General features: G+C 34.5%; 1 protein-coding gene across 5 annotated transcripts in view; it reads left to right on the plus strand.

Moving 5' to 3' along the window:
• The window catches only part of LOC126183741 (spindle assembly abnormal protein 6 homolog), a 335,654-nt gene extending 323,990 nt beyond the window's left edge, over positions 1-11,664 (plus strand). For 3 of the 5 annotated variants that reach the window (XR_007536801.1, XR_007536803.1, XM_049925953.1), the window contains 2 exons: positions 9,143-9,270; positions 9,342-11,664. Coding sequence is in view for 2 of the 5 variants with exons in the window: in XM_049925953.1 (XP_049781910.1) it covers positions 9,143-9,270; positions 9,342-9,354 (141 nt within the window). In the remaining 3 variants the exon portion in view is untranslated. The remainder of the gene's footprint in view (positions 1-9,142; positions 9,271-9,341) is intronic. The other 2 variants (XR_007536802.1, XM_049925950.1) reach the window with 2 other exon arrangements.
• The last annotated feature ends 4,672 nt before the right edge of the window (positions 11,665-16,336 follow it).

The following is a 16,336-nucleotide window of genomic DNA, read 5'->3' on the forward strand; positions in this document are numbered from 1 at the left end:
AGATGATACAAGCATTTTTATTAAGGGGGTTAGTGAAGGTGACCTACAAGAAGAAATAGCTTCAACAATGAATGAGGCAACTGAATGGCTCAGGGACAATTACTTAATTATAAATGACAAAAAAACCACTTGGATGAACTTTAGGCACATAAGGAACAAAGTAAAAAATAACATAAGAGCAGAAATTGGGAAATGTCTGATAGAACAAACTTATTTTACAAAGTTTTTAGGTGTATGGCTGGACAATAACTTGAGATGGGAAAAACATGTTGAACTATTGAATAAAAAACTTAGTAAATACTGTTATATATTAATAAAACTTAAAGAAAACTGCAATTTGGAAACAGTACTATGTGCCTACTACTCTTACATTCATAGTAATCTAAGATATGGTGTTATATTTTGGGGGAATACAGGTTTCGTGAAAAGTTGTTTTAAGCTCCAAAAGAAAGCTATTCGTATTCTGAAGGCTATTGCCTACAGAGATCCATGTAGAGGACTCTTTAAGGAGTTGAAAATTTTGACCCTCCCTAGTTTATTCCTCTATGAATCAGTATGTTTCCTAAAGTCAAATCAGGTATTCTCTTCTCTAAACAGTGAAGTAACGACTATCAGACCAGAAACAGGCACAATTTCCATAGAAACATACATTCAAAATCCCTGTACCAAAATAGTGTGATGTATCTACTCAAAATAATGTTCAATGCCTTACCAAAAGAAATAAAAAGCATACAAAACTTACATATATTTAAAAAGTAATTAAAGAGGTTACTATTAGGTCAGAGTTTCTATAACGTTGATGAATTTCTTTGCTATCTAAACAGATAGTGCTCATCTTTTGATTTTTCTCCATAATCCTTCATTTTTTTCCAACTTGCATGTAAATAGAAGACAAAATATGTGAAGTTTAATTAAGAAAAATATTAAAGTGTAGTTAAGAAAATGTTATTCCCCTTAATGGATTTTTCTTGTAATTTTTTTCTCATCTTTCATGTAAAAAGAAGACAAAATATGTAAAGTGTAACTAACAAAATGTTATTTCCCTTAATTGTTAAAATTATAAATTGTGCTCTCTCTCTCTCTCTCTCTCTCTCTCTCTCACTCACTCTCTCACTCTCTCTGTCACTTTCTTTCTATATGACAATTCCTATATCATGTATATGATAAAATGGATTATGATAAATTGAATTGTAGAGTTGACTAATTATTTAAATTTTTTCATAAATGCATCTAATGTATAAAGTTTGAAATCCACTAACTGAGAAAAACCTAAATGCCCGAAAGCTGCTTGTAGGGTGAGGGTAGCTCCCACTAATGAATGTAAAGTGATACAAAGCTTTAAACCAAAAATGTTAGCAAGTGTGAATGAAGCATTTCCAATAAGGCTGAAAATCTGAAAAGGGATGCTATTCCTAAAAAATAGTGAAAAGTTCAACGTTATAAAGTACTGAAACTTGTTACTCATTATGACACTCTCCAAAACAGTTGTGACAAAATAAGGCCCCAAATCAACAAATACACTGCCTGACAAGAAAAGTTGAGCACAGAGAACACATTGTCAGATGTCAATGTCACTTGGTACACTTACACAACAGTGCCGGCCGCGGTGGTCTCGCGGTTCTAGGCGCGCAGTCCCGAACCGCGCGACTGCTACGGTCACAGGTTCGAATCCTGCGTCGGGCATGGATGTGTGTGTTGTCCTTAGGTTAGTTAGGTTTAATTAGTTCTAAGTTCTAGGTGACTAATGACCTCAGAAGTTGAGTCGCATAGTGCTCAGAGCCATTTGAACCAACACAACAGCGACAGGTAAGTAAATGAATTGCAGTTTGCTATGACAGATAGATTGGCCACCAGACTGCATTAGTGTTGTTCATATTTAGTGTTGCTACCAGGTCTGATATGCTAAATATAGGGCATGAACAGAAACTGATGTTAAATGATCACTGTGAAAGACACAAAGAAGCCAGATATTCAGTTCCTGCCAGAGATTGGAAGAGACCTCATTGTCAGTCTCCATTTTTCCAGATGGATGAATCATGCAAAACCCAGTTTTTGAGGTATTTGGATTTGATATTGTCCCGATGTTGGCATGGGGACACGAGGGCAAGCATACTCGTCATCAAGGTGCCAGTCAACCAAATCTGACCAGCACAAGGGAGGACTGCCTTACTGTTCATCAGCACATTGTAATTCCTTCACAGCTGCGTCCACAGCTCATGGTCTTGTGGCTAGCGTTGCTGTCTCTGGATCATGGGTCCTGGGTTCGATTCCCAGCTGGGATGGGGATTTTCTCTCCCCAGGGATTGGGTGTTTGTGTTGTTCTCATCTTTTTCATCATCGTCATCATCATTTGTGACAGTGGCTAGATTGGACTGTGTAAAAATTGGAACTTTGTACGGGTGCTGATGACTTCGCAGTTGAGCGCCCCCCAAACCAAACATCATCATCGTCATCATCATTCACAGCTGTGCCTGTTATCCAAAAACAAATAATGCACTCCCTGCAAAATTCTGTGTCATACCACCCCATCGGTCAGAGACTAGCAGCAACTATATTAGGGAATTACTGCTCTGTGCATAGACTGCTGATACCACGGTTACATAATTGACTGTGTTTATAGTGGTGTCATGACTGGGAAGCATGAACTACTGATGAATGAAGTCACATTATATGCAGCAATGAATGGTGCTTCTGTGCCTCACAGGATGACTGTAGTCGATGAGTATGGCAGTAACATGGGAAGAGGTCCTATTCTTCCATTGTTTTGGAGAGGCACAATGGTGTTACTCCTGGTGTCATGGTGTGAGGTGCCATCTACTATGTCTTCAGGTCATGGTAGTGATTGAGGGAACTCTGCCAGCACAACACTATGTCACAAATATCCTGTGTATACATTTGTTATTTCTCACGTGACACTATCATGGCAACCTTCTGTAATAGGCCAGTGGTCATCCATACCTGGAATATGTCTCTATGATGTTCCCTTGACCAGCAAGGTCTCCAAGTCTCTCCCCAACAGAACATGTGTGCAACCAGCTTGGACATCAGCTCCATCCCTGTGCAAGTATCCAGAATGTCAAGGACCATTTACGAAAGTCATGGTACAACTTACATTAGGAAAGGACCAAATCAGTGCATGCATCCAGATCAAAGAGGATGCAAGATCATACTGATAAGAAGGTTTATACTGCCAAGTTCTTTTTATTTTTGACTCAGTTTTCTAATCACTGAAATAAAATCACATATCCCTTAACCAATGAAGTTTCATTTTGTTTCCAAATCCTTTACTGGGTGCCTCACTTTTTTTGCCATGCAGTGTATCCAAATGACCATAAGCTGGTGAAAAGTAACCAAATGGCTTTATCACTTAAAAGTGTAGCAACAACACCAACGTGCTACACTGATCTAATAGTAAGATGTCTATGAAATGAAAAAAGTATAGTACGGTAGTGAGAGACATTTACTCCTCTCTAAAGCATTTGATACTCTTAACCTCTACATCTAAATCTATACTCTGCAAACCACCGTGAGGTGCATGGCAGAGGGCACATCCCGTTGTACCAGTTATTAGGGTTTCTTCCTGTTCCATTCACATATGGAACATGGGAAGAATGATTGTTAGATTGCCTATGTGCTTGCAGTAATTATTCTAATCTTATCCTCATAATCCCTATGTGAGCAATACATAGGGGGTTGTAGTATATCCCTAGAGTAATCATCTAAAGTCAGTTCTTGAAACTTTGTTAATAGAAGTTTATGTCTGTCTGCAAGAGTCTGCCAGTTCAATTCCTTCAGTATTTCTGTGATACTCTCCTGCAGATTAAACAAACTTGTGACCATTCATGTTGCCCTGCTCTGTATACATTTAATTCCCCTGTTCGTCCTATCTGGTATGGGTGCCACACACGTGAGCAGTATTCTAGAACAAGTCATTTGTAAGCAATCTCTTTTGTAGACTGATTGCACTACCCCAGTATTCTACCAATAAACCAAAGTCTACACCCTGCTTTACCCACACTATTATTCTCATAAAAAAATATAAAATACTTTGTTTCCACAAGATTGGCAACATATAGTGTAGATCATAGCTATGAAACTGGATACAGATTGTAGAACTAATGTTATCATGCTCTTATCACAACATCACTTTAGTATCAGAAGCAATGAAAATTGTAATAGGAATACTAAAAAGCAAGGTTCCAAATCTCATATTATTTCTCAGTTATACAGGGTGGTCCATTGATAGTGACCGGGCCAAATATCTCACGAAATAATCATCATGCGAAAAAACTACAAAGAACGAAACACGTCTAGCTTGAAGGGGGAAACCAGATGGCACTATGGTTGGCCCACTAGATGGTGCTGCCATAGGTCAAACGGATATTAACTGTGTTTTTTTAAAATAGGAATCCCCATTTTTTTTATTACATATTCGTGTAGTATGTAAAGAAATATGAATGTTTTAGTTGGACCATTTTTTTTGCTTTGTGACAGATGGCGCAGTAATAGTCACAAACATATAAGTATGTGGTATCATGTAACGTTCCGCCAGTGCGGACGGTATTTGCTTCGTGATAAATTACCCATGTTAAAATGGACCGTTTACCAATTGCGTAAAAGGCTGATATCGTGTTGATGTATGGCTATTGTGATCAAAATGCCCAATGGGCGTGTGCTATGTATACTGGTCGGTATCCTGGACGATGTCATCCAAGTGTCCAGACTGTTCGCCGGATAGTTACGTTATTTAAGGAAACAGGAAGTGCTCAGCCACATGTGAAACGTCAACCACGACCTGCAACAAATGATGATGCCCAAGTAGGTGTTTTAGCTGCTGTCACAGCTAATCTGCACAGCAGTAGCAGACAAACTGCACAAGTATCGGGAATGTCAAAAACGTCGGTGTTGAGAATGCTACATCAACACCGATTGCACCCGTACCATAATTCTATCCACCAGTAATTGCATGGTGATGACTTTGAACATCATGTATAGTTCCGCCACTGGGCACAAGAGAAATTATGGGACGATGACAGATTTTTAGCACACATTCTATTTAGCGACGAAGCGTCATTCACCAATAGTGGTAACGTAAACCGGCATAATATGCACTATTGGGCAACGATGGCTGTGACAAGTGGAACATCAGCGACCTTGGCGGGTTAATGTATGGTGCGGCATTATGGAAGGAAGGATAATTGGCCCCCATTTTATCGATGGCAATCTAAATGGTGCAATGTATGCTGATTTCCTACGTAATGTTCTACCGATGTTCCATTGCATGACAGAATGGCGATGTACTTCCAACATGATGGAAGTCTGTACATAGCTTGCGTGTGGCTGAAGCGGTATTGAATAGCATATTTCATTATGTGGATACCATGACCCACACGTTCACCGGATCTTTCTTTCTGTGGGGAAAGTTGAAGGATATTTGCTGTCGTGATCCACCAACAACGCCTGACAACATGCATCAGCGCATTGTCACATTGTTAATGCATGTGCGAACATTACGGAAGCCGAACTACTCGCTGTTGAGAGGAATGTCGTTACACGTACTGCCAAATGCATTGAGGTTGACGGATATCATTTTGAGCATTTATTGCATTAATGTGGTATTTATAGGTAATCACGCTGTAACAGCATGTGTTTTTAGAAATGATAAGTTCACAAAGGTACATATATCACATTGGAACAACCAAAATAAAATGTTCAAACGTACCTACGTTCTGTATTTTAATTTAAAAACTTACCTGTTACCAACTGTTCATCTTAAGTTGTGAGCCATAAGTTTGTGACTATTACAGCGCCATCTATCACTAAGCGAAAAAAGTAGTGCAGCTAAGACATTCATATTTCTTTACGTACTGCATGAATAACTAATAAAAAATGGGGGTCCTATTTAAACAACGAAGTTGATATCCGTTTGACCTATGGCAGTGCCATCTAGCGGGCCAACCATAGTGCCATCTGGTTTCCCCCTTCAAGCTGGACAAGTTTCGTTCTTTGTAGTTTTTTCGTTTGATGCTTATTTCGTGATATATTTGGCCCGGTCACGATCAATGGACCACCCTGTATAAATGAAATACACACCCCATGTAATGCTGCCAGAGTAAGGTTATTTACAGATAACATTAGAATGATGACAAGTGCTCATAAGTAATTCTTGTATACATCTACTGATAAAGTCCACAAGTGTGGTCACTCTCGGTTCATTGCTAACAGGTTGATATTAATTATAGTTAAAGCAAATTACATGCAGTTTCTGAAAATAAGTCAAAACAGAATTAAGACTCTTGTGATGCATGACAAATTTTTAGAGAAAGTAGAACCAACAAAGCTGCTAAGGATTCGTGTTGCTGAAACTTAAATTGTGATGGCCATGTGATGAAACTATCACATAGACATAATTCAGCTTGTTTTTCTCTAAGAATTTTCTGAAATGTCTACACAACAGAAATTTCCATGAGGCACACCTTTCCATGTATGGATTAATTATTTGGGGTACCACCACTTGCTATTAAGAAGTTTTTTTTTTTAATTACAGAACAGAGCTGTCTGATTAATAACACACAGTGCTCCACAGACACGTTATAGATCCCTATTCAGATAGATAAAAATAGTAATAGTAACGTCACTATATATATATTAGAGGGAAACATTCCACGTAGGAAAAATATGTATAAAAACAAAGATGCTGTAACTTACCAAACGAGAAAGCGTTGGTATGTTGATAGAGACAATAAAAAACACGCAAACACAAACACAAATTTCAAGCTTTCACAATCCAAGGTTGCTTCATCAGGAAAGAGGGAAGGAGAGGGAAAGACGAAAGGATGTGGGTTTTAAGGAAGAGGGTAAGGAGTCATTCTAATCCCAATATCACAATTATCATGGCCAACTTTGAAGATTTTCAGACAATATACATCATAGGTGCAACACTCAAAACACTCCTTCGTATACAGAAAGGAAAAGGAACTCCATGCAAAAGTATGTGAGCATATTGGTGTTAAGAATTAAAATGTTTTGCAGTGTATGTCAAATCGTAAGCAATTAAAAAAAAAAATATATTCAAGAAATGTTTTTACTCTGCAATTATGTAGGTCCACTGACTTTTGTTACATTTTTTTACATCAAGACAAAACTGAAAATTCTGTGCTATTTATCGTTTCAGGTTTTTAATGTGTTTACACATCTAATAAGCAACAGTTGTCTGATGTAAAATGTTTATTGGTAGAGAATCATTGCTATCTATACAAAGAATTTGCTGTTAGGAAGTACAAAGCAGAATAGACTATGAATTCATTAGGGCAGCAGCATATACATGTATTGTATTATTTTGTATGATTTTCATGTAGCTGTATATTAGTTTTTGGTTGAATTGCACTATTATTGTAATGAATTTACACAGAACTGCATATACATTTGGACAACATCCATACAGTATTTACGGTATACAGAAGTAAATAAAAAATCATTTTGGAAAGCTTTTAATATACACTATTTCACTGATTAACATATACACAGACATAAGTTGTTGACATGAGCTCAACTGTTTAGAGCACTCTAGCAACATTTTATGTCAGTTATGTGTTGAGCAGTGAAATATTGACATGAGCTCAAACTTGTCACACAACTGTGATTACAAGACCAAGAGTAATCAAGTCGCACAACAATAATGTACTCTATAAATACATTTTTACAATAAATGAAGACACAGACTAGTTACTGTACCAAAAATCTGATATGTGTAAAATACAATAAATACTGTGTGGACCTGTCCAGATAGCCATGCATGTTAAAGTACCAATTGCAGGATGGGGAGTTGCAGCAGCCCCAGATCGAATCTGCCCCCCGGATCGAATCTGCCTGGAAGACTGATTATGAGGGTTGAAGTGCTGGACAACCAGAATGTGGTTTTTAGCCTGTTTCCTCCACCCTATTCGGTGAATACTGAGCTGGTACCCAAGTCCTGGCTGAGTTACATGCTTTGTAAACATTTAGAAAAATTTCACACTCTTTCAAATGAATAGCACTACACTCAGTCAGTGGGGGTACACTTATTCTGTCCTGGGGGACAATGGGGTAGTGAAAGGAAGGGCATCCAACCACCCTTCAAATTAAACATGTCACACCTGTTTAATAATGACCATTTTGATTCCATGCCAATGCAGGTCTAAGTCACAAGAAAATGGATAGTAGTAAGTATTGTATTTATGTTACCCATGCTGTTTGATATGCAAGAAAAGAAAAGAAAAATAATTAAAAATTCAATCTTGGTGGTAGAAAAGTGCTGCAAATAATTTGGGAAACAAATAAAGTGTTTTACAATCCTAAATCATTTATTGCTTTGCACGGATGTTGCGGAAAAAAGAGTAAATATGTACAAAATATGTCTGCTTCTTTGGTCTGTTTTGATCCATCAAGCATAACTTCTTTGACGTTTGTTCTGCACAAAGTACTGACAAATGTTACTGATTTTAACTTCCTGCCAAAGCTGAATTATTAAATTTGGTCCCCAAGTATGTGCATCTTGTACCCTCAGAGTTTTTTCCAATTACCTATACTATATGTGGCAGAAGAAACCACCCAAAGGTGCAGTCATCAATACCTAACTGAAATAACCACAACTCTAATTCAATCATTTAAATTATTTCAGTTTGTTACCTGCTTATATTTCTTGTTCTCATTCTTCTTTGTTCTTCCTCTTCTTTTGTTTTGATTAGTTGAGGGCCATATTATTTCAAGCATGTCTTTCAATGAGTGAACTCCAATAATTTTTATTTTTAATTTATACCTGCAATTATTTTTTTAGTGAATATGTAAGATTTTGGGCACAGGATATATTGATATATTTTTATTGATAATGTCATAAAGTAAAGTGTGAGTAATTTAGATATGACTTTGTATCATGTGTATTGAGCATGACTTTAACCAACAGACATTAGTGGTTTGCTAAATCTCTATTCATACTATTTTCATTTGTGTTAAATAGTTTTTATATCTGTTTTATGGTCTTTATTGTTTTTCTCATTCAACACAACCATTTAAATACTCCATTAGGAAATCCTTACATGTTCCAGCATCTCTGATTTTACATTATATCCTTGCATGTCACGTTTCTTTTGATTTTCAATTGCAGCTTATTGTGCAGTGTTCCACAGATTTCGGATTGAACATTTCACAATTTATACTATGCATCTTATTAGCCCCAATCAAGCAAACAATTGTAACTAATCAGGAAGTTTCAGAACAGCACAAAATCAGCTGGTAAGTCCAAGTTTAGTTATTTGAGCTTGCTAAAGTCTGTGGCTAAGCCTCTATGATGATCTTTTTTTCAGGAGAACTTGTTAAGTCAAGTGCGAAGGAGAGAAGATTCTGTAATGTTTGGAAGATGAGAATATAATACTGGCAGTATTGTAGCAGTGAAGATGGATCATATGTCATTCCAGGATAACTTAATCAGTAATATTATTGCCCACAAAAGACAAACTTCCAGGTTTGAATCCTGATCTAAAAAACAATTTTACTATAATGGAGCATGTTTTCGGTTGTGTATTAGATGTGGTTTATTTCCTGCTTAGATACTTTTATGAAACTTATAAAGTCTTAAAAAATATGTCCAATCAATAAAATAAATGAACTACAAGAATAATATTTCATTCCAGATAAATGAGAGAAATCTTGACACTTTGAAATACAATTTTGTACTGTTTATTTCAACATAATACTCACAGTTCATTACTAGTACTCTATAAAACAAGCTTTGATGGGAAAGAAGCAGGGCACACAAGATTTGTACCAGAAAATAGAAATTTATACTAAATTAATTGTATTTGCTACACAATTTAATTTGTGCATGTGTATTGCCACAACAAGCTAACTGCTAATGGTGTTTGAATCAGACAAATCATTAGTGGCACAAATTATTTGAAAAAATGAGGATACTTCAGAGAGTCAAATTTGTCTTTTCTCCTGTGAAACAGATTGATTTCTTTAGTAGCACAAAGAAATCGGTACAAACTTAAATAACAACATTTAATTTAAGAAAATAAATGCCACATTTCAATGTTCTGATTAAATTAGTTACCATGAAATTTAATACAATCTATTATTTAGTTAGTGAGGTTCAAAGAAATAGTAACAAAGATTGAAGACTTTTTTTTTGAAAATTTGGGATATAAAATGATAAGTTACATGTTGTTTCATATCATCATACAACATGCATGCTTGTATGCATACACTCACCTATACACACACAGTCATGCTTACATTAGAGGTAAGTTAAGTATTACATAATTTTATACATACTGTATCCCACATTCATTCAGTTCAGCATTTTTACATCTCATGTAAAACAGGAAATATACAACATATGTTACAGGCAAATGATCTTGGTTCATTTAGCACCATTTATAAGTAGCATGCCATATAGTTTTGCCAATACTTGTTTATCTGAAACACTTGTTATAAATATCAATTCTACAATAGTGGAAGAAGTCAAGGAAGTAACTTATGATACATTTGTAGCCTCATGGAGGTGGGAGTATACTGCAGCTAGAATACCTTAGTATTAATCTAATACTGAAATATTTATGTTGGACACATGAATTTACCAATGTGAAATTTGTAATGTGTGACAGTTATCATACTGCAGTTAACACATATTACAGGAGCCTACTGTGGGAGCTGCAGTTGTCCATACATTCTCAGAAGTACTTTACAGGAGATATGAAGATAAATGCAAGATGAATAAACTACAAATTAAAAATTAATTTGCTTGTTACCTATCCAAGCAATCTCTAAATGATTTTTAGCTATACAAACTAAGACAAGAAAGAAAAATGTGAGGGAGGAGAAGCCATGACTGTCAATAATGCAGTAACTGGTGCATTATTGAAATCAGAACCACTCCAATGATTTCACCAACATGGTATTGTCAAAGAAATGAAAAGTAAAAGTAGCTGTACATTTTCAGAGTGCTGAATACCATTTGCATAAATAATTGTATTAAAGCAAAGATGTATAATGTAAGTGGTCATTCTGCTTAAATGGATATGTTATACTGGTGATATATATATATATATATATCTACAAAATTTGTCTATGATACTTCATAAAAATTTCATTGTTTGCCTAACTGTTATGATGTTTTAGTTACAAAATGAAACTTATACATTGTAACAGCCATGTAATGCACCAAGTTATAGTATGAAGCAATGATCCATTATTACTGCTAATATGGAAATTCAACAAATTTGCTTCTGTTTACTATTTTTCCTATTATAACTTTCAGGATACTGGATGTAAATTTCATATGGCAGTGATGTTGCATGTGTACTTTCCAGAACACTTATTTCACCAGCCTTTAATACTGTCCTCTTTACTACCATTAATAATTGGCATTACTGAAACATGTTTTTCTTAGAGACTAAACACTGCACACTTCTTTCAGTAGTTGAAAGACGTCTTTGCTGCTGTGTAGATGTACTTTTAGAGTTAACATTTTGTTGTTTAATATAAAAAGGCATCTGAGATGCAACGAAAATCAAATTAATTTACCCTGTTGCCTTGTATATGATACATGTTTTGTATTGCCATTTAAGATTTTGACCATATAAATGTCATATTCATATGCCACCACACTCAAACATTCATTTTATTTTTTAAGCAAAAGGAAATGTGTTGTGTAATATTAAACTATTAATATATCTCTCTCGATTGTAAGTAAACGGAATGGCAACTTTCAAAATATATTTTAGAGATACTAAAATCAATGTCATTTCTAAGCATAAATGTTGCTTGAATATGACCATATTACAGTTATTTCTTGTTTGGCTTGTAGGTAATGTAAGTATTTACTTTTTTAAATGGACACAAGCTGTAATTAATACAGTCATATTTGCTCATATGTCAGTGTCCAAAAATTTGTTGAAGGTTGCTGGAATGCTTTAGTGGAACCTCTAACTACTGGTTACTGAAGTTAATAATCATTCGAAGTTTTTAATGTGTTTACAATCAATTTTATTTTTGTGCATACCTCCTTGTACTGTTTCAAAGAATGTTGTAATATATTACACAACATTTGATAGTAGAGAGTTACATCTGAATAATGCAAAAAAACATTAGTTTGGTATTTCATGACTCTCAAATGTCTGGAAAAATGAAGAAAATTGAGATTGGAAAGAAAAAAAAGTTTTCAAGACTGTATTCCTTCTTTTTGGCTATAAGAAATGGAAATAGTCCACCACAGGAAGTACTAGAAGAACACCAATTTCTGGGGAGGAGAGGCGATGAGAAGAGAGGGGAGTTAGGAGGGAATGGGGGTTAAATTCAGTGATGGTGGAAATGTCAGAAAACTGCTATAGTTCGTTCATACAACAAGACAGTTTAGCACCCTTAAGTCGTTTTTGTAAATTATGTCATACATCTAACTGACCTATAGCTGATGTTAATGTTCTTGTACTTCTTCACCATATAAAAACTTCACAAATATTGTTTATTCTTGCACTCTGGTGAGCAGAAGTACATTTTCTTAAATGATGAATTTATTACAATAGGATATGGTAATGATGACATGGTTCAAACTGCCACTTGTTCACAAAGGCTGTGGGTGAATGTTGATACATTTTGCTTTCTTTTCATGACGATTTGGATATGACAAAGAAATTAATTAGTGCCATATCATACTCACATGCTGTATTTGTGGATTGAACATATTTTACTTCAAAATTAATGTATAGAAATGAGTTGGTCGTGAAGAAAATAGTGCATTTTGGTTAGATAAATGGCCTTTACAGGAAAGTGAACTCAGTGACATGGATGAGTGAATATGCTATATTCTAAGAGTTTGGTAGTTTCCTCAAAATAAAGGTTAGTTAATGTCACTAATGATTAGGAAACAAAGAGAATAGTTGCAAGTGTAACTAGAAATCAGGGATAGTTCAAGAGGTAGGAAAAAATATACAGCTACTACAGAAGTATAAATATGTGTATGGTATGGAACACTTTGCAATATTTCATGAAGTAAATGATAATTGGAAATGTAATGTGAAAATATGTGAACATTTGTAATGTTAATATGTAGAAAAACTATCATGGAAAAAGCAAGTGTTTTCCTTTTACACTCACTATTCAGACTGATTCAGTTTGCAATACTAATAAATATTGAATGAAGAGCAGCTTACCAGAAGACTTACATATTTATGGTAGCTACCTTTATCAACTCTTTGTTGAATGTAAACAAAAAAAGTTTTCCCTTGCAGTGATACTCAAGAATGAAGGAAGGAAAAAATGGAGCATGAGACAGTGAGGAGAGATGTGATGTGGATACTACTTCTTTGAAAATGATTTATAATTTGACCAGTGTAACATAAACATATGAAGAGACTGTTTTAGCATTCTTTAATTATAATGGACCACTAAAAAGGAGAGAATATTTGAGAAGTGGTAAAATCTGAACTTGACTTAAAATTTGTGCCTTAGACACCAACATCACCTCAAATGAAGCAGTTAATTGTATAAAGTGGATGGGTGGTTCTGTGACTAAAAAAATCTACAAGTAGATTGTTTTATGAATTGAATGGGTAAGGTAAATGGATAATGGGTAAGTATGAACCAAGTGCAAAAATGAAAAAGAAGTTGAAAATTGTGTATTCTAGTCATAAAAAAGTGATAATGATGTACTAAATAACATTTGTAGAACTACATCCACTGACACTGAATCCGCAAAATGTTGTAAATAAACAATATACTTGTGTAAAAAATATTGTGGTTAGAAAAACCTTAAAGTAACAAGCATATATTAATATTTATGGCAAGACTAAACATGGCAAGAAAGAAAGTGATACTCTCAAATGTTATGGTTAAAAAACCTGCAGAGTTTCACTCTAGGTCAAAAACTGTATTTCAGATGTATACCATGTACAAGGACCAAGATGTGTATACCTTCAGAGAAATATTAAGTCAGCCAATAAATAATCCCTATTTAAATGACTTTTGTTAATTGTGAATAGCAGTCATAATCACTTGCCTCTAGAAAGCTATTTCATTTAACATTTGTAATTTTCATTTATTTATGGGCACAGTAAATGTTGATGAGAGCCTAGCAAACAGAATTATTTAGTAATGTGCTAAAACAATGTCTAAACAACTGTAGGAAAGTTGTTTGCCAGTAATGCATAAAGATTAAACCATGTTAAATATTGATAAGTACAAAGGAAACAAGACAGTTCATATGAAATACTAAGGTGGAGATTTACCCTAACAAAGGAACAGAACACCTACAAGATTCCAGATTGATATCTATTGGCTCTACATGAATGGAAAAGCATATTTGCTCTGCTGATAATTGGTGAAAAAATTGCTCTATGAGTTATGTAGTAGTCTAATCAAGAAATGTTTTGCAAGGTGAAACTCTGTAAAAAAGCAAATAAAATAATTTTTAACCATGGAAAAATTGTTCATAATTATATGATTCAGATAAACTAGAGTTCCTCATATAAAATAAAACCATACTGGTAGTACTTGCGAGACACGGACCTTGTTGGACAGAAGCAAAAGTTGAAAGACCATAACTAGAATATAATGTCTGGGATGGTATCTGTTCATATTTTAGCCTTATTTCATGACTGTAATTTCCCCAATTTTAACCTTATTCTTCACAGGTGATCTCCATACACAAATTTTTATAATACGCTATTGATCAATGTGAGTCATGATACATAATTTACCATTTATCAGCAATGCTTGTTTTAATATCATAGAATAATGAGACCACTGTATGTGCTAAAAATAATAAATGAGTTTCCCTGAGACAGATTTTATGTAATTAAATTGTGGCTTTACAGTTCCAGTTAGGAGAGTTTAATGTAATATGAGCAGGGAAAAATTAGAAATTCATAATATTTTATATTTAACATCATCATTAAAAGTGTTTGCACATTACTGAATCTGATGTTAATCCACCCAACATCATAGCTTTCTTTACACAACAGAAACCACTTGTGTGATTTTTATCATCAGTACCATTATAGTTAATATTCTGCATTATGAAAGAAGCAGTATGTTATATGCATATTGCATATTATTTGTATATGAGTTTAGGACCACTTTTACATACATCAAACAATAATGCACATTACGTGCTTGTACAATGATTCATCAGTTCATTTTATATATTTTTCATTAATTATTGAATAATTGCTCACCTCATTCTCAAAGGCACTTACATTTGTAAGACTAGTCAAACAAGAAATTGAGAATACCACACTGAAGTTGTGAACCTCAGAAACTTTATCAAGCACAAGCAGTTTACTTTTCATAGTTCTGCATGTACACAGTACATGTCATATACATGGATAAAATATGCTCAACTCTGCAGTTATTTCTGTAATTTAGGATAGAGCACACAACTGGCCATATCTTCATATTATAGCACAATTACAGTTGTAATTACTGGCCAAGTTCTTTTAAAGTCACACACTACAGTAAGTTTAAGAGGAAACATCTACTGATACCTGTTATAAAGTCATGAAGCACAATAGTGTTCTATCTGTTGCTCCTTGAGTTTTAACACTGAAACACTTTTGTAACACTACTAATAATATAATAAATAATGGAGAGAGTAAAGGTAGCCACTCACTTCATAGTTGAAGCTTTGAATGGCAGCTAGGCACATAAACAACATTGTTCAAAAGCTCAGCAACATTTTCAGTCTTATTTACATGCCTGTTAAACACCCAACACTTAAGCTATGTGGTGAGTGATTAACTTTGTTCCTCCCATTATTTGTATTTCACCCAGGACTATACAGTATCATATTAATAATAAAATAAGGCAGTTTTCTATATACCACTTTATTCCCTCAAGCTCTGTTGAACTACTTATCAAAAAGTAAGATATTTTCTTTACAATCTTGATTTGCAATAGTTATTGACTATTATGATTCTGTACTACAATAATCTAACGAAACTGAAACATTTCTCTTAAATCTATTGTGTTCTAGCTGTTTAACTTTTTTTTTTTTTTTTTTTTTTTTTTTTTTTCATCATAACAGACTCCCATATTATCTTCCTTTCTTGATCATCTGCTTGTTATGAAGGGCTGTTTGTTTGGAAATGTTTATGATACAGTTGTTATAAATGAGTTAATGTCAACAGTTTATGTAATAAGTCTGAATATTTAATTACTGTGTCATTATGCTGGAGAAATAAATAAAAAAGTAACTGAGATACCATAAATAGGGCTAAATAAGGGAGGTGGAAAAATTGGTGCATGCCACTGAATGCTCTCAGTATAAACTCTTATTTTGGGATATATTCCCTTTTAATCTACA

This window comes from Schistocerca cancellata, chromosome 4 (assembly GCF_023864275.1).
Source record: "Schistocerca cancellata isolate TAMUIC-IGC-003103 chromosome 4, iqSchCanc2.1, whole genome shotgun sequence".
In the NCBI taxonomy this organism is placed as follows: Eukaryota; Metazoa; Arthropoda; class Insecta; order Orthoptera; family Acrididae; genus Schistocerca; species Schistocerca cancellata.